Source organism: Pseudonaja textilis, chromosome 13 (genome assembly GCF_049901715.1).
Source record: "Pseudonaja textilis isolate UNSWEBS1 chromosome 13, rPseTex1.2, whole genome shotgun sequence".
Lineage (NCBI taxonomy): Eukaryota > Metazoa > Chordata > Lepidosauria > Squamata > Elapidae > Pseudonaja > Pseudonaja textilis.
The window spans coordinates 16063663-16089828 of record NC_142002.1 but is presented as its reverse complement, the minus strand read 5'-3'; the positions used below and the strand labels follow the sequence as shown (position 1 = coordinate 16089828).

At 46.9% G+C, this 26166-nt stretch overlaps 1 protein-coding gene across 1 annotated transcript in view; it reads left to right on the top strand.

Moving 5' to 3' along the window:
- Window positions 1-25639, top strand: part of SNX1 (sorting nexin 1) — a 34148-nt gene extending 8509 nt beyond the window's left edge. The window contains exons 4-15 of the mRNA XM_087941481.1: window positions 1094-1160; window positions 5339-5382; window positions 10722-10863; window positions 12978-13056; window positions 15009-15084; window positions 18095-18208; window positions 18341-18434; window positions 19785-19990; window positions 21842-21985; window positions 22272-22352; window positions 24002-24073; window positions 25201-25639. Coding sequence (XP_087797607.1) covers window positions 1094-1160; window positions 5339-5382; window positions 10722-10863; window positions 12978-13056; window positions 15009-15084; window positions 18095-18208; window positions 18341-18434; window positions 19785-19990; window positions 21842-21985; window positions 22272-22352; window positions 24002-24073; window positions 25201-25251 — 1170 coding nt within the window. The 3' untranslated portion in view covers window positions 25252-25639. The remainder of the gene's footprint in view (window positions 1-1093; window positions 1161-5338; window positions 5383-10721; window positions 10864-12977; window positions 13057-15008; window positions 15085-18094; window positions 18209-18340; window positions 18435-19784; window positions 19991-21841; window positions 21986-22271; window positions 22353-24001; window positions 24074-25200) is intronic.
- Window positions 25640-26166: the final 527 nt, after the last annotated feature.

Genomic DNA, 26166 nt, shown 5'->3' with positions numbered 1-26166 from the left:
AATAGAATAATAGAATAGAGAATAGAATGAGGAATAGAATAGAGAAGAGAATAGTGAATAGAATTAGAACAGAATAGAATAGAATAGAATAGAATAGAGAATAGAATGAGGAATAGAATAGAGAAGAGAATAGTGAATAGAACAGAATAGAACAATAGAATAGAATAGAATAGAATAGAATAGGGAATAGAATAGAGAATAGAATGAGGAATAGAATTAGAACAGAAAAGAGAATAGAATAGAATTAGAAATAGAATAGAATAGAATAGAATAGAATAGAATAGAATAGAATAGAATAAATTCTTTATTGGCCAAGTGTGATTGGACACACAAGGAATTGTCCTCAGTGCATATGCTCTCAGTGGACATAAGAAAAAAATAAAATACATTCATCAAGACTCATAAGAGACAGCACTTAGTGATAGTCATAGGATATTAATAAGCAATCAAATCATACTAGGAACAAATAAAACAATATAAATTGTAAAGATGCAAGCAATGCAGTTATAGTCATAAGTGGGAAGAGAGAGGTAATAGGAAGGATGAAAAGAATAATAGTAATGCAGTCTTACTGAATAGTTGGACAGTATGGAGGGAATTCGTTGTTTAACAGAGTGGTGGGGTTCAGGAAAAAACTGTCCTTGTGTCTAGTTGTTCTGGTGTGCAGGGCTCTATAGCGTCGTTTTGAGGGTGCTGAGAAAACTCTTAAAAAGGGCAGTGAGAAGAAAGCGGGAGACAGCTGAGGCTTCTGACGTGGCCCCCACCTGCGTTCCTTATCTCTCTCTCTCCACTATTGTGTGTGTCGTACTGTAGGACACACAATACTGACCAGGCTGCCCCCCAGGAAGGGAGGGAGTCTCAGGCCCTTTGGCGCCCACAAGAGATCAAAGTTCAGCACACCTTGAATTCCCGTGACTCTGATCTCCCGCCTCTCTGCTTGGAACCGTTGGTAGTTGAGATTCTTGCAGAGCGCGGCGTTCTCCTGCCGTTAAACCTCAGTTCCTTTGGCTCCTTGATTTCCTCCGCTTCACGCCTCCCTCAAGTAGGGCCCAAGAAAAGTTTCTGACCTCCGTTTAATCTCCTTCTCACCTAGCTGGAAGAGGAAGAGCAGGAAGATCAATTTGAACTTTCCGTGGGAGTGAGCGATCCAGAGAAAATTGGTGAGTTGCCGTGCAATGGGAGGCATTTGACAGAGTGGTGTGTAGGGGTTTAATTCTGTTGAACGTGCAACCGTTCCCTAAATTCATTATATCCACCTTCTGACTTCAGCAGTGTTGCTACCTTACGTGGTTTTTTAGAGCCTTGGACACCAGACACGTCAGTATTTTCTTCCTGACCTCACCGGTGAGGTTAGTGTGATGACCCAGGGTGGGATACAAAAGCAACAAAGTCACAAAAACAGGTGAAGTCCCTTTAATTCCTTCAACTTGGCTTCAAAGGTCCAATTATCATTGACTGGAGAAAAAACTCCCCCACAAACAGTTGCGGGAAAAAAAAAACTGCCGTTCAAACTCAAAATACGTATAAATTATAAATAGGAAAAAAAACAACACAAACCACATTGAAGCAATTAATGAGACAAGGCAGGATAAGGGCTTGAAGACATCCATAGATATTGAAATACATGCACTGGGAAGGACGCCAGAACTCAAATAAGAACTGGCAGACTAGAAATATTTTCACGCTTTGCTTCCAGCACTGGGCCATGCACAGTTTGTCCTTTTAAACAGTCCTCACAGCTGCAGCCCATGAAGGGGATCAAGGCCCTTTCCTCCCCCATAGACCAAGCCATTCATGTTTCTCCCTTATCCGCTCCTCCCTGTGTGCCCTAGGATGAAGAGGGGATGGGCCTGGGTCTTCCTCTGAATGCCCAGTTGGCCTGTGCCCTTCCCCAGTTTCCTCCACAACCTCTGGGAGCCACACTCCCACTCCCTGTCGGCTGTTCCTCCTCTCCCTCAGAGTCAGATTCTAACAGGGGCATGACAGTTAGATCCCCTATCCGTAGCATCCTATCCTCCACCTACATTGGATTAGGTTCAAAGCAAGTGATCCAAACTCACCTGTAAAGAACAAGTTCGAATCCCAAGAAGGATATGGCTAGCTGATGAGAACTAAACCGCTCGAAATAGATCTATACTAGTCTCCCTTCATTTCTTTATCGGTAAAAAAACATAAATTCAACAGTAAAGAATGGAGTTTTGATTTCCTCTTTCCGAGTCCAGATCCGATCCTTGCCGTTGCAAACGGTAGGACTCTGTAGCTGTACTGTCCCAAATTGCAAGATTAAGGACAGTCAGGAGGGCTATCTTGAAATCGACTCCAGAGCTGCCTTTTCTAGGAAGAACGCTGATCAACGAGTGAAATGTGTACAGTTTAGAGTAGCGTTTCCCAACTTTTAAGACGTGCGGACTTCAACTCTCAGAATTCCCCAGCCAGCGTGCACGCACATCTTAAAAGTTGGCATGGTTTGGAAAAATACTGATTTTACAGCAAAGACAGATCAAGTGAGAGCTTGAGTGGTGCTGTGGCCTAGAGGTGGAACTCTTGCCTTGTAATCAGGAGGCTGTGAGTTCGATCCTGAGTAGAAGCAAATATTTCCTTCTCTGGGCACAACGAGGATACATCTGCTGAACAAAACTCCGCATTGGTGAGAGGAAGGGCATCTGGCTATTTTAAATGCTCTGCTAGCTCCGTTCAGATTCCACCCCGCAAGGGATTATGGGGTTGTTAAATAGATCAGGTGAGATCTGATATGCAGTTGATTTCCCCAGGCTGCCAGCATCATGGGAAGGGTAGGGTGTTTCCCAAGCCCCCCCCCTCCCGGGAAAAGTACCCTTCTGCATTGGAGAACTTTGCCCATTGTCCTTGAAGAAGCAGCAGCTGTCAAACCCGATTGTGCTCAGTGCAACTTTCGTGGCAGCTGCGTAAACAAGTATCTGTCCATGCAAGGTTATACCAGGGAAACTCTGTGCCTGGAGAATATTCTCTCCTCTGATTAGGCTGTTTCAAATGAAAGCCATCTGCCCCAAAGGGATCCCTTGGCCAACTCTCAACTTTGTGTCTCTCTCTGTGTGTGTGTTCTTCAGTTGCTTTAATTCTCTTTAACAGCCACTTCATTGTTCAGCGTGGGGCAGATGTGCCCGGCTCCCTCCACACCCTAGCAGTGCAACAAGCCCTTAATTATTGCACCAGCCTGGTATTTGTTAGGAAGCGGAGCTCGGTGTGGCTTGGAACGCATCTCTGTTCCACTCGAGCTCTGGATCGATCCGTCGGTTGCTTGGAAGTTCTGAGTTGCTTTTGTGTTTGTTGGTTTTAATGTCAGATGAAGCAAGGAACGAGATGCTTTTGCGCGCTTGGCATCGGTGGCACATTGATAGAGGGAGAATTCGGCATTGAAGAATGCTCTTTTTTTTTTTTATATATAAAGGAAACGAGGCTTTAGTCCATTTGCATCTAAATAAGATGGTTCTTCTACCCTGGGAAAGAGGGGGAAAACTCCACTCAAACTTTGGGAAAGCTGTAAAGCTTCAGGACCCGGGAAAGTTTTTTCCCCCTGAACTCCCGGGATAGACCAGGGACAGCAAACCTTTTCGTTGTGGTGTGCCGAAAACATACACGTTAGCATGTGTGTGCGATAGCGTACCTGTGCTGGCAGCCACAAGGCAACGTGCCCCACCACCTTGCCCGCACTGCGCATGCGCACGCCTTCCAGCTGATTTTCGACCCATTTGAGGTGCCCGAAAAAATGGGCCTTCCGGAAATACCAGAAGTGCCCAAACAGGCCCATTTTTCAGCCTCCCGAGGCTGCAGAGGCCTCCCTCAAGCCTCTGGGAGGGCGAAAATGGCTTCCCCCAGGCTCCAGAGGCGGAAAACAGACAGTTTTGGTATTTCCGGAAGGCCCATTTTTCGGCCTCCTGGGGCTGCAGAGGCCTCCCTCAAGCCTCTGGGAGGGCGAAAATGGCTTCCCCCAGGCTCCAGAGGCGGAAAACAGACAGTTCCGGTATTTCCGGAAGGCCCGTTTTTCGGCCTCCTGGGGCTGCAGAGGCCTCCCCCAAGCCTCTGAGAGGGCGAAAATGGCTTCCCCCAGGCTCCAGAGGTGGAAAACAGACAGTTCTGGTATTTCCGGAAGGCCCGTTTTTCGGCCTCCTGAGGGCTGCAGAGGCCTCCCTCAAGCTTCTGGGAGGGCAAAAATGGCTTCAAACGGGCCGAAAATCAGCTGGGAGGGGCACGCATGCACAGTGCAGGTAACTTTGCCTGGGGCTTGCCTGCCCGCACAAATGGCTCTGCGTGCCACAGGTTCGCCATCACGGTGATAGTCTGAAAGGGAGGCCCCTCTTGAGTTTTGGCACTATCGCCTTTGAAATTTTGCGATTGCCACAAACAGGCATCAGTTGTGCAAAAGAAATCATGTCAATACACTTAGTCCTTGACCTTACGAACACAATTGAGCCCCAAATGGATGTTGCTACGTGAGAAATTTGTTCAGTAAGTTTGGTCTCATTTTACGACTTTCTTCACCCCCGTTTGTAAAGTGAATCACGGCAGGGGTTAAATTAGTCACACCGTTGTTAAGTGAAACTGGCTTCCCCGTGGACTTGGACACACACACACCCCGCAACCATCCAAGCATCCAAATGTAAATCATCATGGTGATGCTGCAATGGTCATAAGTGTGAAACACGGTATATTAGTTCAGTTTTTGCAGTGCCTGTAACTTTGAACAGTTACTAAACTGTTGTAAGTTAAAGGCAACCTGTAGTAACCATTTGTGTACTCTGTGTGTGTGTACATAAAGGTATGTGTATTGAAGTTTTCAAGCATATTTTTACTCTTAGTGTGATTCTAATGTACGTAAACTGCCTAGATCAGAGGTCTCCAAACTTGGCAACTTTAAGACTTGTGGACTTTAACTTCCAGAATTCTCCAGTCAGCTATGCTGGAGAATTCTGGAAGTTAAAGTCCACAAGTCTTAAAGTTGCCAAGTTTGGGGACCCCTGGCCTAGAGGGGGCAGAAAAAAAAACACCAGTTTGGTACAGTGATTAAAGATCAGGTTAAAAACTGCACATTTTTTGTGTGGAGTTGGTGACGATTGAGGAAGTAAGTACCTGTAATTGTTGAATAAAATCCTGGTTAAAAACATTCTCGATGTTGATTTAAGACTATGAATCATTTCAGAAGTCCCAAGTTGTTAGCAGAAACATCTGTCCTTGGACAAAGGATTCTTCTGTGCTGACAGACGTCCACACAGAAAGCACCTTAACCCCAAATTACTACTACCAGGTTATTACAGCTTGCTGAAGCTGTGAAAGTCTCAGTTTTCTTCTTTTGTTCCTGCAGGAGATGGAATGAATGCCTACGTCGCTTATAAAGTGTCCACACAGGTATGCCAGCTCTCATTTCTTTCTTTCCCCCATTGCTGCCAAGGCACCAGGTCCACTTAAGTTTTTTCTGACCTTGGGCATTTCCAGGAGTCTGGCCTTCAACTCCCAGAATTCCACCTCCAGCATCACCGCGGATGTGAATTCTGGGAGTTGAAGTCCACACTCCTGGAAATGCCCAGGGTCAGGAAACACTGATTTAAGGAAGAGTATAATATCTGTCTGTCTGTATGTCTGTCTATCATCTGTCTACCTATCTAATCTATCATCTATCCATCATCTATCTATATCTTTCTATCTAAAAGTGAAATACCACTCATGCATCATCACAAAATGTCCAGAACTGAAAAGTCTGCAAACTTGAAATTTGGCATATATGTTCCTCTTGGCTTCTAGGTACTCACTAAGAACAAAATTGACCATCAGAGCATTAGTATTTCTTCTTCTTCTTCTTCTTCTTCTTCTTCTTCTTCTTCTTCTTCTCTTCTTCTTCTTCTTCTTCTTCTTCTTCTCCTCCTCCTCCTCCTCCCTCCTCCTCCTCCTCCTCCTCCTCCTCCCTCCTCCTCCTCCTCCTCCTCCTCCTCCTTCTCCTCCTCCTCCTTCTTCTTCTTTCATCATCATCATCATTATTATTATTATTATTATCATTATACTCTGATGCTAAGTACTCCCCCTCCCCACCTGAAAAGAAATCTGTTGCAAATGCAAAACACACGCAGAAGAGAGGAGTTACAGGTTCAGAGCAGCAACCAGCTTTAGTACAGAACAGTTGAGCTAAGCCATGCCCAGGCTCCTTGCTGTCTCCTTGCTCACAGCAAATACTGTTTCACTTTCCAAACAGCCCTCAACTCTCTCACACTGACAGGACGCTAGCCAGATGAATACTGATGGATGCTGGTAGGCAGAAGCCGAAATTTCCCCCCCTTATTTTCCTCCTCAAAAACTAAGCCCGACCTATAAAATAAGTAAACTATAGTTACCTCGTTAAAGTATGAATCAATAAAATTATAGTCAAATGATTGTTGATTGACAATATGAGCTATTATGTAATACAACTACAATGGAGACTATGAAATGGATGCACAAAAAAAGTGGTAAACCAACCGATACACTGTCTGTAAACTCATGAAGGAAAGGATGTTTTTATGTTTTATGTATTTTTGTTTGTTGTTAAAATTAATAAAACTTTTTTTAAAAAAAAACAACCTAAGCCCGACCACATAGTTTCAGAGTGAAGCACGGGTATAGAGCTAGTTCTTTTATATCCGTTTTCCATTTAAATTTAGATTTTTTTCCCCCGTTTTGTTCTTCCAAAGATATTAACCTTGCAATTTATAGCACGGTGGAGATATGAAGTGGTTTTTCTCACTATTCCAATTATACTCTTCCCTGCCTCCACACACCCCTCCGGAATTCATTCAGACTACAATGGAAAGCGGATCGATAGAAGAAAACCTGATGGTTATTCAGCTTCCGTGCGATTCTTTCCAAAACCAGGGGTGTCCTGGCCCCCAGTTTTGTAATCTAAAAGCAGCAAAATTGGAGAGAGAGAGATATGCATGCAGACCTGGGCTTAACTGATTCTTAAAAGTTGTGTTACCCATTGTGTAAGGAGGAGTCTGGAAAGTTTCGAGGACGGTGGGTTCCTGTGGCAATGACTGTGATGCCTGTGTAAAAAGCATCCTGCCACTTTATGCAATTGCACAACCCACAATGCAGAAATTCCCTTCTCCTCCTCCTCCTCTCTCCTTCCTCTCTCCTCCCTTCTAAGATATTTTAGGCTAGGCAGGGGCTACTTCAGAATTGCAACAAGGTGGAGAAAATGCAGGAAATAGCCTGATGGACATGTGTGAAACTTCCAAGACCTCGAAAGGATCCGAGGAACCATGGAAGTTGAGTTTTCCTCTGAGGTCAGAGAAAATGAATGTTAGAAGAGATCTGGGTGAAAAAATCCAAGCGTGTCTCACACACACACCCTTTAAATTCCAGCCCGTTCTTGCAAGTTAAATCTCCCTCTGAACTCCTGCACCTCTTTAAAAGCCACAACTGTTTTGGCCTCACGATGGCCCCAAGTGTTTGAACTTTGCTAGGCAACCGGTTTCCTAAAGGAACTTCATGCGCCACCTGTCCAAAAACTCCCATATGGGGGGTTCAGCTTCCCGGTCATTTCCTGTCTCTCTGTGTGTGGGTGGTTCTGTGTGTGGAGGCTCTTTGTCTTCAGGTCTTGGTGGTGCTCGGAAGAGGAATGTGTGTGTGTGTGTGTGTGTGTGTGTGTGTCTTTCTTTTTTTCCCTTTTGAAAGGGGGCCAAACACGTTCTCCAAACAGACGGGTTGTTTCTGAGGATCGCTTATAATAGCCAAGCCACCCCATGGATGGTCTCCAACAAGGGCAGTCAGTTGGGACAATAACCTCATCTGTTCATCTCCTCCTCCCCCCTCCTTTCCTCCTCCTCCTCTCATCGTTGTCCTCCTTCTCCTCTCTCCTCCCTGTTTCCTCCCTCCTTTCCTCCTCTCTCCTCCCTCTCTCCTTTTCTCCCTCTCTCCTCCCTGTTTCCTCCCTCCTTTTCTCCTCCCTCTCTCCTTTCCTCCTCCCTTTCTCCTCTTTCTCCCTCTCTCCTTTCCTTCTTTCTTCTCCCTCTCTCCTCCTTCTCTCCTTTCCTTCTCTTCCCTCTGTTTTTCCTCTTCCTCCCTCTCTATTCCTACCCTCTCTCTTCCCTCTCTCCTTCTCTCTCCTCCCTCCTTTCCTCTTCCTCTCTCCTCCCTGTTTCCTCCCTCCTTTCCTTCTCTCTCCTCCCTCTCTCCTTTCCTCCTCCCTTTTCCTCTTCCTCCCTCTCTCCTTTCTTCTTTTCCCTCCTCTTCCTCTCTCCTCCCTCCTTTCCTCCTCCCTTTCTCCTCTTCCTCCCTCTCTCCTTTCTTCTCCTCCCTCTCTCCTCCATCTCTCCTCTTCCTCTCTCCTCCCTGTTTCCTCCCTCCTTTCCTACTCTCTCCTTCTCTCTCCTCCTTCTCTCCTTTCTTCCTCCTCTCTCTCCTCCTCCTCCTCCTCCTTACCATTTGGATGGTGACTTTGGAAAGCCCCTGAGATGAAAGGCTCATTTGGAGGGGATGTAGACGAAGGGCTAGCAACACCCGTTTTAGGACTAGGAGGCTTCGTTCAGTTCTTTTATTTATTCATTTTCCCAAGCTCCTAAATGCCAGACAAGGAGAATTGCAGCTCTTGTTTCCCCTGTCTAATAGGAGCATTAAGCCTACCTGTGTTGACGCCAAAATGCAGAGATGGGGTGGGGCGAGTTTTAACAGGAAGCAGCCCCTCCCCTTACTTTGGCTCAGGTGTGGGAGGGACCAGGCCTCTCCCCTTCGCACCTCACAAGCTCCTGGGCTCATTTTGATTTCAGTCCTTCCAACTGACCCCCATAAAAGGCAGGTGCCATCCTTTCACTGATGTACCTCGCCTTTCCAGCGCGGACACAGCTTCGGTTTCTGATTTGTTACCTTTTGCCAGCTGGCAAAAATACACCTTGTGCACCTTCCAGATACCTGCATAACCGGGTCAGTGTGTCCTCTCAGCGAGTTGCGTCAAAAAACCCTTTTCCGCGCTTCACGGCCGACTCCTTTGGTAACCGAGACATCCAAAAAACTTCATCGTAGGAATTGGCAGTCTTGCCGAAAGGGAAGCGACAGGGTGCTTGGCTACACAAAAGCCTCTTGTATCCTGGTTGCACTTGGGTGTCTTCTGGAGTGCACTAGCTTCACCTCTCTAGCATTGTTTTCCCTGACCCTTAAAAAAAAAAAGAAATTAAAATGCATCAAGTTGTACTTTGAGCCAGTCAGTCCTCCTCGCTCCACCGAGTCTACTCCACAGCGTTGTGGGAGGGAAGGAGAGAAAAAAAGGCAGGAGTATTAGGTGCTTTCCACCTTGAGGGAATAAAAAACATGAGACAATAATATAATGTATTGCTTCTCGCTAGCCGAGTTGCACGTCCCGCACAATCCTGAAGGGTCTTTTCTGAAAAGTTGTAGGCTGTCCTTTCTTTTAGAAGTCTTAAGGAAGAGAAACCTAGGTAGAAAGGCAGACTTTCTACCTGCCTGAAACGCAGTTCAGATTTTTCACTCCAGGTGTGGGTACCTGCATTTGTGCCTGTGAGTTAACCTGTTGCATCGAAGTAGGCCCGTCCTACCCCTAGCAAGATGGACTAAAACAAGGTCCTTCCAATTTGGCAAGTTTAAGACTTGTGGACTTCAACTTTCAGAATTCCTGAGCTCACATGACTAGAGGAGGAATTCTGGGAGTTGAAGTCCACAAAGCTGTCAAGTTTGAAGACCCCTGGGCTAAAACAACATTTCTCAACTTGAGCGACATCCTGGCTGGGCTATTCTGGCAGTTGAAGTCCACACCTCCTAAAGTTGCCCTCCCACTGCGCTCAGGTATATATCTCTGGCAGATGCTCATCCAGCTTGAAGCTCTGAGTTTTGGTCATCTCTGGAGCCATCAAGAATACACCTACTCCCTCTTGTGTGAAATACCCTTCAGCTACTTAAGAATCAGAGTCTCTTGTATGATGAGCCTCGGTGGCGCAGTGGTTAGAGTCGGTACTGTAGGCTACTTCTACTGACTGCCAGCAATTTGGCAGATTGAATCTCCCCGGGCTCAAGGTTGACTCCGCCTTCCATCCCTTCCGAGGTGGATAAAACGAGGACCCAGATTGTTGGGGGAAAGAGGCTGACTCTGTAAATCGCTTAGAGAGGGCTGAAAAGGCACTGTGAAGCGGTATATAATTCTTAAGTGCTGGAGCTATTGCTACTGGAGTGGCTTTGAGGAAGGTTCAGAAAATTCAGTCTTCTGTCTTTCTTGCTGAGCTCAGCCTCCCATCCTTACGAGGTGGGTAAAATGAGGACCCAGATTGCTGAGGACAAGATGGTGACTCAACTGCTCAGAGAGGGCTGTAAAGCCCTATAAAGCGGAATATAAGTCTAAGTGCTATTGCTAAGTGCAAAGGAAGGAAGGAAGGGAGAAAGGATGGATGGGAGGAAGGAAGGAAGGAAGGAAGGAAGGAAGGAAGGAAGGAAGGAAGGAAGGAAGAGGTCGTGATAGCACAGTGGCTAGAATGCAGTATTGCAGGCTAATTCTGCCAACTGCCAGCAGTTCAATTCTCACCAGGCTCAAGGTTGACTCAGCCTTCCGTCCTTCCAAGGTGGGTAAAATGAGGACCCAGATTGTTGAGGGCAAGAGGCCGCAAGCTGCTTAGAGTGGGCTGTAAAAGCATTATAAAGCAGTATATAACTCTTAAGTCCTATTGCTATCAAGGCTCCTGTTTTGCTAACCGGATTCTCCCCCGTCCCTACAGACCACCCTGCCAATGTTCAGAAGCCAGCAGTTCTCGGTGAAGAGACGATTCAGCGACTTTCTGGGCTTGTACGAGAAGCTTCTGGAGAAGCATGCCCAACATGGGATGATTGTTCCGCCTCCTCCGGAGAAGAGTTTAATAGGTGAGAATGCCGGCAGGGGTTTGAGTCCAAACCTAACCGGTAAGATCTCGACTTACGATCATTCGTTTAGGGACCAAAGTTACAAAGCGATTGAAAGAAAAAACATTTCTCACGCAGCATCCCCCATGGCCACGTGATCAAAATTCAGAGGCTTGGCCACAGACTCACATTTATGACGATTTTGCAGTGTCCCGGGTTACGCGATCCCCTCTTGCGATCTCCCAAGAAGCAAAGGCAGTGGGCTAGGAGCCAGAAAAGTCACAAAGCGGGCAAAACTCACTTAACGACTGTCTCGCTTAACAGTGGAAATGTGGGCAAGGCCTAGCTTCACATGTTACCGCATGACTGTCAACTAAAAAGATGGGTCTATTTAGCTGCCCGAAAAAAGGGAGTGAGGGAAAAACAAGGCCGGCCTTAAATGCCTAGATAATCACCTCAGCAGCCCAAAGTTGTCAGAGCATAAGAAGGTTATTGGAGAACATGATGGATGACTCTTGGAGGCGGATGTGTCCCATTGGAGAAGTCACATCCAGGGTCAAGGGGGAAATGTATGGTGTAATTTAGTATTGGCTGCACCCAGCCACGTGCCGACATGGCAACCTCTAATAAATCAATTTCCTTTTCTCTGAAATGCGGCTGGAGACTTTTGATTTGAATGGGGGTGGATGTGTTGGAGCCCTGACGATGACCAGAGTAACTTGGGGATTTATTAGTCCCTAGATGAGACCCGTGGGCCTTGCAAACTCACCTGGCTGGAGGGAAATTCTGAAAGGCGATAGATATCGGGGTAAATTGTTGGGCAGATGCGTCAATTTTAGATATTTCTTACAAGTATAATTTAACCCCTGCCTAAGTAGAGGAGGGGACACGGTGGCTCGGAGGCTACAATGCTGAGCTTGTCAGTCAAAAGGTCGGCAGTTCGGTGGTTCGAATCTCCAGCACCATGTAACGGAGTGAGCTCCCGTGATGTGTCCCAGCTTCTGCCAACCTAGCAGTTTGAAAGCATGTAAAGAAATGCAAGTAGAAAAATAGGGACCATATTTGGTGGGAAGGGAACAACGTTCCATGCGCCATCGGCGTTTAATCATGCCGGCCACATGACCACAGAGACGTCATCGGACAGCGCTGGCTCTTTGGCTTTGTAATGGAGATGAGCACCGCCCCTTAGAGCTGGAAATGACTAGCACGTAGGTACAGGGGAACCTTTACTTTTACCTAAGTAGAGGAGAAGGAAGAGTAAAATGAAATGGCCAGATCCACAACTCCTGAATGTCAAATACACATAGCATTCTATGCACAATTGGACATCCAGGGGCGCGCACCCCACAATGATCACAAACCGAGTAAGCTGAGCCAAAGACAAAACAGCTCCGTTTCTGTAATTTGGGCTAATGCTCAGGGAAGTGTCCCTTTTTGGGGCCAGGAGTGATGCGTAAAATCTTTGGAAAGATTTCACACAACAGAGATACACACACATCTATTCAAATGTTCCCTAATCTGAAAAATGAACGGGAATCCCCAAAGGGTGTACTGTGTGGGATTTTTAAAAAGTGATATGGCTCCTCTCTCTCTTGAGTTCAAAAGACTTAAAGGAAAGACCATTTTCAGCACCTTTCCGCAACCTGATGCACTCCAAATGTTCTTTATGAAGTAAAGAACGAGTTTTGACTGATGTGCGCTGCTCATTGGTAGAACAAATAGTTCATTTTTTGACATCCCCAGAAAGTGCTATATAAAGCATCGCCTCAAACACCGAGAGCCACTGCTACTCATCAGAGGTCTCCAAACTTGGCCACTTTGAGACTTGTGGACTTCAACTCCCAGAATTCCTCAACCAGCCATGTTGGCTGGGGAATTCTGGGAGTCAAAAGTCCACAAGTCTCAAAGTGGCCAAGTTTGGAGATTCCTGTTGTAGATAAAGTCAAACTCTATGGCTTTGGAATAAGCTAGCAGGCTTTAAGAGGGGTGGACTTCCAATTTCCAGAATTCTGGGAGGCGAAGTCCACAAGTCTTGAAGTTGCCAAGGTTGCAGACCGCTGATCTCAACTGAACCCCTTGTATATGCCCTATAGGTAACTCTTCAACCCCTTGTTTCTCTTTTTCTCTTGTCCCAGGGATGACCAAACTCAAGGTTGGAAAAGAAGACTCTTCCTCCACAGAATTCTTAGAGAGACGAAGAGCTGCCTTAGAAAGGTTGGGGGGAGCGTTGTGTTTCTCGTTGGCGGGTGTTGTAACCATTAAGGTGGTGCAGTGGGTTTGTTACTCGGGGTAGGGGAATTTGCCTCGTAGGAAGACGCTTACAAGCTCGCCCAACGTGTGATCAAGAGGAACATAAGGTCCAATGCATCTCAAACCTCCCCAGCGGTTTACTGCTGGTGGTCCTCAGACATCAACCCGTGAAGGATTCTCATTTGCGTTCCAACCCATCGGGAATGAATCGCAGGAGAACGTCCCGTTCCAAAATCCTTCAGAGATTTGTTCAGTAGGGCTGTTTCTCTGATGGAAATCGTCCTCTGGAACCTGGTCTCAGGGCTCCTGAAATCGGATCCTCTTGTCTGGAGTGGATTCCAGGAGAAACGAGGTCTGAGGAAATTCACCCCAGATGGAAATGGCTTCTAAATCTTTCCCCGAATACAGAAGAGAGAAGGGGGAAGTTTCCTTTCCTGTGCTTTTTTTTTTTTCATAATTCCAGTTTCGATGGACACGTCACACCTCCCTTAAGGATAATTTGGTTCCTGGTGGAACTGTTTTCAAGCCACCACAAATGGTTTTCATTTTTTCCTTTACCGAAAATGTGGATTTCCCACACTTATTCCAGCATTCCTGGGTAGTTGTCCATCCCAAGGCCAGTTTAGCTTTCTAGCCCAAGAAAATCCGTAACAAGCCAGGAAGCATCCCGTGAATTCCACGATGGAGTGGAGACTTGAATCCAGGTCTCCTTACCTTGGTTCCCTTGATTTGTACCTCATTTTTTTGTTCAAAAGATCAAGGTGGCGTACACGAAGAACATAAATCAGTGTTTTTCAACCGGTAGCAAATTTAAGATGAGTGGACGTCAACTCCCAGAATTCTCCAGCCAGCGCAGCTGACTGGGGAATTCTGGGAGTTGACGTCCACTCATCTTAAATTTGCTACCGGTTGGGAAATATTGGTGTCTGTATAGTGAGAGCAGATAGAAGGGTGCAGTGGTCTAGGAGTAGAGCTCTCGTCTCACAATCCGGAGGCTGTGAGTTCAATCCTAGGTAGAGACCGATATCTCTGGGCACAACTGAGAATATATCTGCTGGGGGGGAAAAAAACCTCCACAGTGGTGACAGGAAGGGCATCCAGCCAGTAAACATTCAGTAAACATTCGGACTCCACCCCGCAAGGCATTAAGGGGGGTTGTTAAAAGATGATATAGTGAGAACAGGTACAGGGGGCACATTGTAGCATAAATTGTACTGGGTTTGCACCAATATAACCCTTCTTACTTCATCCACACCTGAAAGCAGGGAAGGGAAAGATCTGTTTATATATATATATATATATATTTATATATATATATATATATATATATATATATTTACCATTATATATATATTTTGTTTCCAAGAAGAATAAAATGCAAAACAGGAAACTTACATCTAGCGCTAGCAACAAAAGGACGAAAAATGGTGCCCGAGAAAAGGGGGAAATGACCCACATACCAGATAAATCTAACATTAAACATGAAGAATCCAGCCCAACTGGGTGGTGGGAAAAAGAAAACCGGATACATTCTCTTCTATATAATGGGTCTACAAATAGTTCTAAGTTTGTTGTAAGCTTTCCCAATTCTTGTTTGATAAGAATGCTATATTAAATAAATATTCCCAGACGAGAGCATCTCTGTCTGATAATCGAATCGACCCAACACCTAATCATAATATATGGGTGGGTGGGGAAACCAGATCTGATTGTGAATCAACCATTAGATTTGAGTGGGTTGTTGTTTTCTAGTTCTCCCATTCCTGCCCCTACATGAGAAGGAGGTTGTGTCTGTGATCTTGGCTCCTCTAATCCATGAAGGGTGTCGTGGAATGCAAGCCCGCCTTGTAAATTCTCTTTTAAAAGGAGAGATTCTTCATGCGAGTAAACGGGACTTCTGTGCTCCCATTCTGCAGATACATTCAGAGAACCGTAAGCCACCCCACCATGCTGCAGGACCCAGATGTCCGGGAATTCTTGGAAAAGGATGAGGTAGGTTTGCTGCCGTAACCAGGGTCTGTGCTTGGATGGACTAAGCCAGGCTCCCAGCAACCATTTGGCCCTCAGGGACCAGGTCCATGGAGAGAGGTTTTTTTCCAAAGACCAGAGGAGGTGTGTGGTTTGGTGTGTTGCTTGCAACCCATGCATGGGGCTTCACTTGTTTGCGCGGCCCGGTTTCTGGCATGCTGGGCCCGGTGCTGGTTCACGGATCTGAGGTTTGGGGGCTCTGGCTGTTCCGACCAAGGCTTCCTGAGACAGTAACAATCACGCGCTGTTCCCAAAAACTTTTTTTTTTAAATTTCAACAGCTGTGAATTATATGCATTCCCAGCCAGTAATGAGTCCCAAACAGTTTGTGAATAGTCCAACAGAAGCCTGCCACGGTCTTTTGGGATAAGGCTGATAAGCACCCACCTTTATCTCCCTGGAAATGCTGCCAACGACTAAATTACCAATTAGCTGTACAGGGCCAAACGGAGCACAAAGTCGACACGGAGCTTCAGAGTTTAAATTGACCAGAACGAACAAAGTTGCTTCCTGCAAAGGCTCATGTCCCTTTGCTCCTCCTTTATGTCTTAAGCAAGGGGCCAGTTATCTCCAAGCCTTACTCTCGAGTTGCCCCGTTTGTCTTAACTGTTCTTGCCTTCTGGCAGCTCTGCACAAGCGCGCATGGGGAACAGGCTCCCCCTGTTCCTCTTCCCTGCTGATGTCAGATTCTGGAGGCTTCAGAGTCGGCACCTAACTCTCAGGTGGCCCTGGCCCCGTCTCCGTGTCAGACGCAGATTCCCTCGTCCGAGCCCTCCCCAGACTCCAGGACTGGCCCGTGTTCCTCCCCACTGTCCGACTCTGCTGTCAGCTCTGCAGGCCGCCAACGGACCACAACACTGCCCTAAGCGAGCTTGGCGTGAGGTTATTGGAGAAATCGACCCGCACTTGTGTGTTTTTTTTTTTTGCTGTGCTTGAGTTCAGCTTAGTTCCTGTTTTCAGGAACGAGCTGCTTTGCGAACAGTGAGAGGTGGGGTGAAGTAGAAAGCAATTTCTGCTTCTTTCAGAACAAGCCAACCATGGGAAAAGAGTGACGCAGATTGGCTGGGTGGAAAGGGGGTCTGAAGGTCTTTGCCGATTCAGCTGGTTCCCCTTGGTTCTCTTCTGCTGAACTATGTTCCAATCGGGCTCTCGGTGAAGGGGATTGCAACATGCTGGCTGGACACAGCTCTCCTGGCCAAACCAAGAGTCCAAATTCTCCTGCTTGAGAAGGGCTGGCATGAGAAAAACCTTGCCTTTTTCTCCCTCCCTCCCACCTATAATTTATGTTTACCTGCCACTCCTTCCTCCTCCTCTTTTCCCCACAACAGCAACCACTACCCTGTGAGGTGGGTTGGGATGAGAGAGAGAGGGAGGAACCGGTCGGTCACCCAGCCGGCTTTTGTGACACACCGTCTCCCTGGGTTTGGCCCAAAGTCACCCAACTGCTTTGATGGCCAAACACTTCCTGATCAGTCCTGGTTGACTGGAAGTAGTCTCCGGTCTAATCCAGCCAAGCTGATGTTTCTAACTCAAGAAAGTATCGAAATACACCAAGAATCATCCAGTGAACTCCATGCCAGAGAGGAGACGTGACTCTCAGTCATCTCACCTTGGTTCTGCTGATTTAGACCCGACCCCAAGTGGTTGTTCAAGAGATCAAGATGACGTACACAGTATAGATCGGTGCTTCTCAACCTTGGCCACTTTAACGTTGCACAGCATTCTCAAGAGACTCTTCCCATCCTGCTTACAATCTTTATGAACTGTTGCCTTCCGGCAGGAGATACAGAACAGTTAAAACTCAGACCACACGTTTTTCTGAATAGTTTTTATCCCAGAGCTATAATTGCACTTAACAATGAACTTAAGCACCACCATCAGTGAGCTGTTGGACAGGATTATTGGGTCTGTTGTGTGGATGCTTGTGTGTTTTTAGGGGGCGGGGAATTTTGGCAGGTGGGGGTGTGTTTGGGGGGTTGTCATGTGGGTGCATGTTGAGTCTGGTCTATGGGTGTCACATGAATTTCATTGTATGTATACTGTGTCTATACTTACAATGACAATAAAGAATTCAATTATGATACATGGACTTCAATTCCCCAGTCAGCTTCCAATTCTGGGAGTTGAAGTCCGTACATCTTAAAACGGCCACGGTTGAGGAGCATTAATTTACCAAATATGCTATCAACATGTAAAACATTCTTATGCCATAAGAAAGAGAGGGGAAAACCCTGAAGGAGTATACGGCAGATGCACTCAGAAGCTCATTCCAAGTTTATCTCACAAAGATTGTAACTGAGGCAACCGGGTGTTCTGGGCATGAAAATCTTCTATTGGAGAGCGTGATTGATGACACCCAGCCAATGAACATGTTTCGTTGGACAACCTGGATTATGATATACCCTGGGTGGTGGGGAGAACAGGGTCATAGGTGATTTGTAAATTCCCTATCGCAGAGTCAGCTCCATACAGGTCATGCCACTGTCAAGGCTCCGACAAATCCACCCCATTCAAATCATAAGTCTCTAGCCGCATCTTTCAGAGTGAAAAAAAAAAAAGATTTATTAGGACCATGTTGGCATTACCTGGGTGCAGCCGATACTAAGACATATCATTCATTTCCCCCTTGACCCTGGTCTTCCTTCCAACCCCTGGATATATATTCTCCAATGGGACACATCCACAGCCAAGAGTCATCAATCTTGCTCTCCAGTAATAATCTTGCATGCCAACAGCTTCGGCTGCCTAGCAATTACCTGAAGCATTTGAGGAATGCACTGCTTTTCCCCACTTCCTTTCTGCTGGCAACTAAAAAGTCCCAAGAAGTATTCTTTAGTTGACAGCCAGTATATGGCACCTAATAAATCCTTTGAAGTTTTTTGAAGTTTGGCTCGAGGCTCATGATTTCATTAGGGCGCTCGCTGGAATCCTGACATACGCACTGTGGTGGGTTTTTCTTCCCCTCTTCTTTTCAGCTGCCACGGGCTGTTGGCACCCAAACCTTGAGCGGAGCCGGCCTCCTGAAGATGTTCAACAGAGCCACTGATGCAGTCAGCAAAATGACCATCAAGATGAACGAATCGGACATTGTAAGCTGCCGAGCATCTCATGCTCCGTATGAAAACCACCCTGTATCTTGTCCCTGAGATTGTCTGAATGCGCAGTCCTCTTCCTACGATGACTTGTTGGGGTTGGTTCTCTGCCCCGTCTCTCCTCTCTAGTGGTTTGAAGAGAAACTCCAGGAAGTGGAAGGCGAGGAACAACGTCTGCGGAAGCTCCACGCAATTGTAGAAATGCTGGCCAATCACAGGAAAGGTAACTCCCTTGAGGAACTAGCTACGGGCAGTTGGAAAACTGTTGTCAATTTTGGATTTCATCACTTGGAAACCTGACAACTGTAGGGTCACCTTTCAGCTTTACAAAAACTCCAGATTTGGAACCTTGAGTTGAGGATAGGCAGTCCTCGTGTTAAGAATGTCCGACTTAAAGACGACCTCTAGAAACCAGGCTAAGTTGTGAGTCCTATCTACATCTTAGGGGTGGTCTCTTTGGCGCCACAGTGGCTCAGTGGTTAGAATGAGGTATTGCAGGGTAATTCAGCTCACTGCCAGCAGTTTGATCCTGACCGGCTCAAAGTTGACTCAGCCTTCCGTCCTTCCAAGGTTGGAAAAACGAGGACTCCCGATTGTTTTTGGGGATCTATAAACTGCTTAGAGAGGGCTGTAAAGCCCTGTGAAGCGGTATATAAGTCTTAAGTCCTATTGTTATTATAAACCATAATTCCCTTCTACGATATAATTCCTCCCTCCACCACCTTCCAAAATTACTTATCTGAAAAGCCCTTAAAATGTGGTTTTGTCAACGGGCTTGGGAACCCCGAATGGAGCAGAGCCAATCAAGCGGATGATTTTATTGTGTCATGGCTGCCATGAAGAATGAGATGTGTGTTTTGTTTTGATTTGTTCGGGGTTGGGTGTTTTTTTTTTCCCTAACAAAAACTGGATTTTTGTTGCGTGGCGATTTTTAAAGACAAAATTCATAAGCCACCTAGTGTCCTCTATACATGAGTTGGATGGCTATATAAATTCGATTAATAGATAAATAAAAACCCTGGGTTTACTTTATAAAGACTGGGAGGGCGGAGTGTACTGAGCTCTTAATTCCCAGCAACCTTAGCTGGAGGACCAAGATTTGGGGAGGTTCAGGCAGGGGTGGAGTCCCCACGTGGCCCATTTTGGAGGCAGGGAAGTGCAGAGCGCATGCGGGCCTCCCGGAACTTTGGGAAGGCCAGAAATGGGCCTGTTTCCAGCTTCCAGGGAGCCTCCAGAGCCTAGGGAGGACGTTTTCGCCCTCCGGGAAGCTCCAGGAAAGCCTCTGGAGTCCGGGAGGGTAAAAACTCGCCCCCTCCCTCCTGCCGTGGTGCAGGAGGCCAAGTAGGCCACGCCCACCATGGCCATGCAACCAGGTAGAGAACCCATTGCTAAAATTTTTGACGCCCACCCTTGGGTTTAGGGGTTTAGATTTGACGGCATTTTTCTCCCAATCTGACATCCTCATCCTCATCTCCTCCTCGGGAAGTTGTGTCCATTGGGGGCCCTTTTTTTCTGCTTCTGTGTCACTAGCAAGGAAGCGCCGTCTTCCCACGCTCCCCTTTCTCTCCTCCAGAGCTGTCGTTGAATACCTCTCAGTTTGCCAAGAGCCTGGCTATGCTGGGCAGCTCAGAGGACAACACGGCCTTGTCTCGGGCTCTTTCCCAACTGGCCGAGGTGGAAGAGAAGATCGAGCAGCTGCACCAGGAACAGGCCAACAGTGACTTCTTCCTCCTGGCGGAACTCCTGAGCGACTACATCCGTCTCCTGGCTTCCGTGAGGGTAAGGGCTGCAGGTGTCTTGCCTGTGATGACCCAAAGGGGCGTGGCACAAAGGCAACGAAGTCAAATAAGCAAGAAGTGTCCTTGTAATACCTCCAACTTTGCCCCCAATGTCCAGTTACCTTTGGCTGGAGAAAAAACTCTCCCAAGAACAGTCTTTAAGTGGAGGAAATTCAGTCCGAAAACAAAGTATATACAAACTGTAGCTAAAAATCCAGACAAACCACAATGCAGCAATTAACTGAACAGGGCAGGAGAAGGAATTGCAGACTTCAAAGGCCAACAAAACACACACAGTTGGGAAGCAGCCAGGAACACAGATAAGCCTCGACAAAACAAGATAATACACAATTTGTTTCCCACAAGTTGCAGTGCGCAAACTCCCTTTTTAAACACTGTGTTCCCAGCTGCAGCTAATGAAGGGAATCAGGGCCCTTTCCTCCCCCGTAAGCCACGCAACTCAGGTTGCTCCGTTCCTCCCTATGTGCCCTAGGATGAAGAGGGGGTGGGCCTGGAACTTCCACTGAACTCCCTCTCATTTGTTTTACCTCTCTCCTGCTCTGCCCAGCCGGACTTTGCCCTTCCCCAGTTTCCTCCAAAGCCAACGGAGCCTCCCGCTCCCTGTCAGCTGCTCGGCCTCCCCCTCCGAATCAGATTCCGACAGGGGCATGACATCCCCAAAGGCAGGGATGGATGGTGCCCACACAGCTCCTTGGCCATTGTGATGGGCAAGGGCTATGCCGGTGGTCCATTAGGCTGGCAGGAGATAAAGGAGAATATTTGTAGCTCTGGGTTGAAAGGAAGAGTCCTTGGGGCTCTCTGAGCTTGGTGGTTTTCTTGCAGACGTTTCATTAACTCTAGTAACATCCCCAGTGCCAGAAGGACGTATTTTCATGTTGAACAGAGAGCAAACCCCACTCCCATTTAGCACTGATGATGTTACCTAGTTGGGTGATGAAACATCTGCAAGAAAACTACCAAGCTCAGAGAACAGCGGGGACCTCTGGTAAGAGTTTACACCATTTAAGAGCCGAGTGGCGCAGTGATTAGAGCGCAGTACTGTAGGCTACTTCTGCTGACTGCTGGCTGCCTGCAATTTGGCAGTTTGAATCTTCCCCAGGCTCCAGGTTGACTCAGCCTTCCATCCTTCCAAGGTGGGTAAAATGAGGACCCAGATGGTTGGGGGCAAGAGGCTGACTCTGTAGATCACTTAGAGAGGGCTGTAAAGCCCTGTGAAGTGGCATATATGTCTAAGTGCTATTGATAATGCCCTTCCTTCCTTCCTTCCTTCCTTCCTTCCTTCCTTCCTTCCTTCCTTCCTTCCTTCCTTCCTTCCTTCCTTCCTTCCTTCCTTCCTTCCTTCCTTCCTTCCTTCCTTCCTTCCTCCTCCCTCCCTCCCTCCTTCCTTTCTTCCCTCCTTCCTTCCTTTCCTTCCTTCCCTCTTTCCTTCCCTTCCTTCTCCCTTCCTTCCTTTCCTTCCTTCCTTCCTTCCTTCCTTCCTTCCCCCCTCCCTCCCTCCCTCCCTCCTTCCTTCCCTTCCCTTCCCTTCCCTTCCCTCCCAGTGATTAGAATGCAGCATTGCAGGCTAACTCTGCCCACAGTCGGCAGTCCAATCCCAACTTGCTCAATATTGACTCAGCCTTCTATCCTTCCTGAGATGGGTCAAACGAGGACCCAGATGGTTGCGGGCAAGAGACTTATCTCTGTAAACTGCTTCGTTCACAAAACACCGTGAAGCTGCATATAATAAGTCTTTAGTGCTATTGCTGTTTACCCTGGACTTGGTCGCGGGTCTGAGCTCAGTTTCCCCATGGGTGATGTGTTGCTTCCAGTGATGAATCTCTCCCGACAGGGTGCCTTTGACCAGAGAATGAAGGCTTGGCAGCGCTGGCAAGACGCCCAGGTCACGCTGCAGAAGAAACGGGAAACGGAGGCCAGGCTTCTGTGGGCCAACAAGCCCGACAAACTTCAGCAAGCCAAAGAGGAGATCTCAGAGGTGAGCGGGAGGGAGGCCTCTCCTGAGCATGCCCAGCGCAGTTTTCACCGGACGTGAACAACCATCGGGCCACTTTTAAGCGACCCCAATAGTTGCAGGCGGCTTTTGAATTTGGACGATGTGGACTTTTTTTAAAAAAAAAATACTTTTTTAAGGATGCATTCCTCTCCTCCCCCGCCCCCAACGTAGTTTGGCTTCTGCTGACGAGGCAGCACTGCTGCATTGTTTAACCAGGTTCTTTTATTTATTTTTTTAAAAAAATCTATTTTGTTTTCTATTTCTTCAGTGGGAATCTCGCATGACTCAGTATGAACGGGAATTTGAACGTCTCTCTGCTACCCTCCGGAAAGAGGTCTTACGGTTTGAGGTAGGCAGGATGGATCTTTTAGCACAGCAAAACCACACCTCCCCACTTTCACGGCGGCCAAAGAAGCAGAACTAATGTCAGGAAACGTCTGTCTCGCCACCCACACAAAGATTCACTTCCCAGATTAAGAGAGGCCTGGAGGATCCGCTTCCCTCAGCAGCTTTCTCGGCCTCAGGGAAAAGGAAGGAGAACCAAGTAGGGGACTTCAAAGATAATTTAATTAGCCGCGTTTCCCTGAAAACAAGACCCTGCCTTTTATTTTATTGTATTGTATTATTTTATTTATATGTATGTAGGGGTGTGTGTGTGTGTGTGTGTGTGTGTGTGTAAATAAAAAACAGGGATAGATAGATAGATAGATAGATAGATAGATAGATAGATAGATAGATAGATAGACAGACAGACAGACAGACAGACAGACAGACAGACAGACAGACAGACAGACAGACAGATAGATAGATAGATAGATAGATAGATAGATAGATAGATAGATAGATAGATAGATAGATAGATAGATAGATAGATAGATAGACAGACAGACAGACAGACAGACAGACAGACAGACAGACTGACTGACTGACTGACTGACTGACTGACTGACTGACTGACTATAGATAGATAGATAGATAGACAGACTGACTATAGATAGATAGACTGACTGACTAGATAGATAGATAGATAGATAGATAGATAGATAGGCAGACTGACTATAGATAGATAGATAGATAGATAGATAGATACATACATACATACATACATACATACATACTGTAGATAGTTAGATGATAGATAGATAGATAGATAGATAGATAGATAGATAGATAGATAGATAGATAGATACACACACACACACACACACACACATTTCCTGCCAAAAAAGGCACCAGGTCTTATTTTCGGGGGATGCCATCCACTGATGAACCTGACTTGCGCACATTGTCCCTGGCCTCCTTTTAGCTGTTAGAGGCCCTCGGGAACTTCTACCTCTGCAGCTCGCAAGGCTTTCCTGAAGGCCTCCACAGCCGATAACAGCTCTGGATCGATCCGGGGCTTTGTTATCAGCTCCAGAGGCCTTCAGGAAAGCCTTCACAGCCTTGCCGGCTGCAGAAGAAATGGGCCGTCAAAGCAGGTGTTGGGATGTGCGAGCCCTGGCTATAACTGTCCAAAGGTAAGGAGTAGGGCAGCTCCACCCTTCAATCCCCACCCTAGCTTAATTTTTACCCGTCCACTCGAATGGACGGGATATTAATTAGGGCTTATTTGGGGTGTAGGGCTTATATTGGGCACACATATAAAAATCACGCTAGGACTTACTTTCAAGGTAGGTCGTATTTCCGGGGAAGCAGGGTATCCATCAGCCCTCCCCCCTTACTCATTTCACATTTAAAAGATGCAGGTCATCCGGTCACAGCCTCCGTTTCGACTTCTTGATATCCCTCATGAAACTAAAAGTTCAGTTGCACTTCCCCCCAGAACGTTGTGTAGTTGGCCGTTGTCTGCTTTTTAATTTTTTTAATTTTTTAAAAAAACTTTTGGACATATAATTGCCAAGTCAAAATATATATATATATCGTCCACCTCTGGAGGTTTGCAGTATCCTGTATCCACAGAAGATAACATCTGCGTCTGTGTTTTTGTTTCCGTTACAGAAAGAAAAAACAAAAGATTTCCGGACACACGTGACCAAATACCTGGAGACGTTGCTCCAGTCACAGCAGCAGGTGAGAGAGAGCGGCCCTGTGCATCCCCTTAGCATGAGGTGTCATATCCTGAATTTATTTATACGCTTGGCTTATAAATAAAGTTACCGCATCCCCTACACTGATGCCTTCGGTCCCCTGCAATTGAGGCACACTTAGATGGACGTTAGATCTGCTCTAGTCATCCCGATAAGGTGGAGTAATATGAGATCTTAGCAAATCAGCCTCATACCTTGGAGGCTCATATAGTTAGGGGTTTTCTTTTCATGTGAGTAGGCCTTTATTTTATTTTTTTTTTTTATTTTAGCACTTAGAAATAGCCCTTAGACCTATATACCGCTTCACAGTGCTTTACAGCCCGCTCTTAGTGGTTTATAGAGTCAGTCTTTTGTCCCCCCAACAATCTGGGTCCTCATTTTACCCACCTTGGAAGGATGGAAGGCTGAGTCAACCTTGAGCTAGTGAGAATTGAACTCATAGCAGTTGGCAGAATTAGCCTGCAATATTGCATTCTAACCACTGGAAGGGAAGGGAAGGGAAGGGAAGGGAAGGGAAGGGAAGGGAAGAAGAAGAAGGAAAGGAAAGGAAAAGAAAGGAAAGGAAAGGAAAAGAAAGAAGGAAAGGAAAGGAAAGGAAAGGAAAGGAAAGGAAAGGGAAGGGAAGGGAAGGGAAGGGAAGGAGATAGCAACAGCACTTAGACTTATATACCACTTCACAGTGCTTCCCAGCCCTCTCTAAGCAGTTTACGGAGTCAGCCTCTTGCCCTCAACCATCTGGGTCCTCATTTCACTGACCTTGGAAGGATGGAAGGCTGAGTCAACCTTGAGCTGGTCAAGATCAAACTCCTGGCTGTGGGCAGAACTAGCCTGCAATGACTGGGGATGACCGGCCCAAAAGTCACCCAGCTGTGCCTGGTGATCGGCCCAAAGGTCCTCCAGCCGGCTTTCGTGGCTATGGTGGGACTAGAACGGATTGGCCCAAAGGTGCCCAGCCAGCTTTCATGCCTGGGGTTGGACTAGAACTCACCATCTCCTGTTTCCAGCCCGGTGCCTTCACCACTTCAACGGATTACCAGGAGGTCCGTGATCGATGAGGGGAGTGGGATCCTAGGAATCTTTCTGATGTTTTCCTCCTTTTCCCCTCCACAGCTGGTGAAATACTGGGAAGCCTTCCTCCCGGAAGCGAAGGCCATCTCCTAAGCAGGCTGGGGTCAGCCTTCCTCCTGAACTGGACTTGCCTTCATCACTTAATACCTCTTGGCCTTGGATCCCGCAGAGCTCTGATCCTCCTTCGACCAAGGAGCTGTTTCCCCAGCTAGTAACTCTTCTAACTGTATATTATTATTATTATTATTATTTTTCCATTTAGATTCATATATAAATATATACACACACACGCACACACACACACACACACATATATATTTTCCTATTGAAAAGAGACTCGCTTCCTGCTTTGCAACCCCAGGAGTAGGGGAGCGCAGGCAGGGCAGGGGCACCACGGTTTTCGGACTTCGATGTTGAAGCCACGCAGGACTTTCGGTGGCGCCACCCACGGCAAATGAAATAAAACTTAAAATCAGGGCAAGCCAGGCTCACGCGTGTCTCTCTGTGTGTGTCTCTCTGTGTGCGTGTGTGTGTATGTGGTGGGAACTCGGTTGCCGTTTCAGAGAGTCCTGACTTACAAAGCGTTCATTCGGTTACAACAGCACTGGGAAAAAAAAAGCGACTCGGGACTGTTTACCACGCTTAATGACCCAGTGGTGGGATTCAAAAGGTTTTTTTTACTCCTGGTTCTGTGGGAGTGGCTAGGTGGGCGTGGCCATGTGACTGGGTGGGTGTGGCTTTATTTTCAACCCACCCCCCCAATTTTGGGGGGCCTTTTGGGCCTCAGAGAAGCCTCCTGGGGGTGTGTGGTGGATGTAAGTTGTAAAATGATCTGGGAAAATGCTGCCTTGTCTTCTGTTACACCCTTCTTATTTGCGGCGGGTGGCTACGGCTGCTCCTTCTAACACCGTCCTATAATACCTTGGTAAGACCACACCTAGAGTACTGCATCCAATTTTGGTCTTCGCACTATAAGAAAGAGGTCGAGACTCTAGAAAGAGTGCAGAG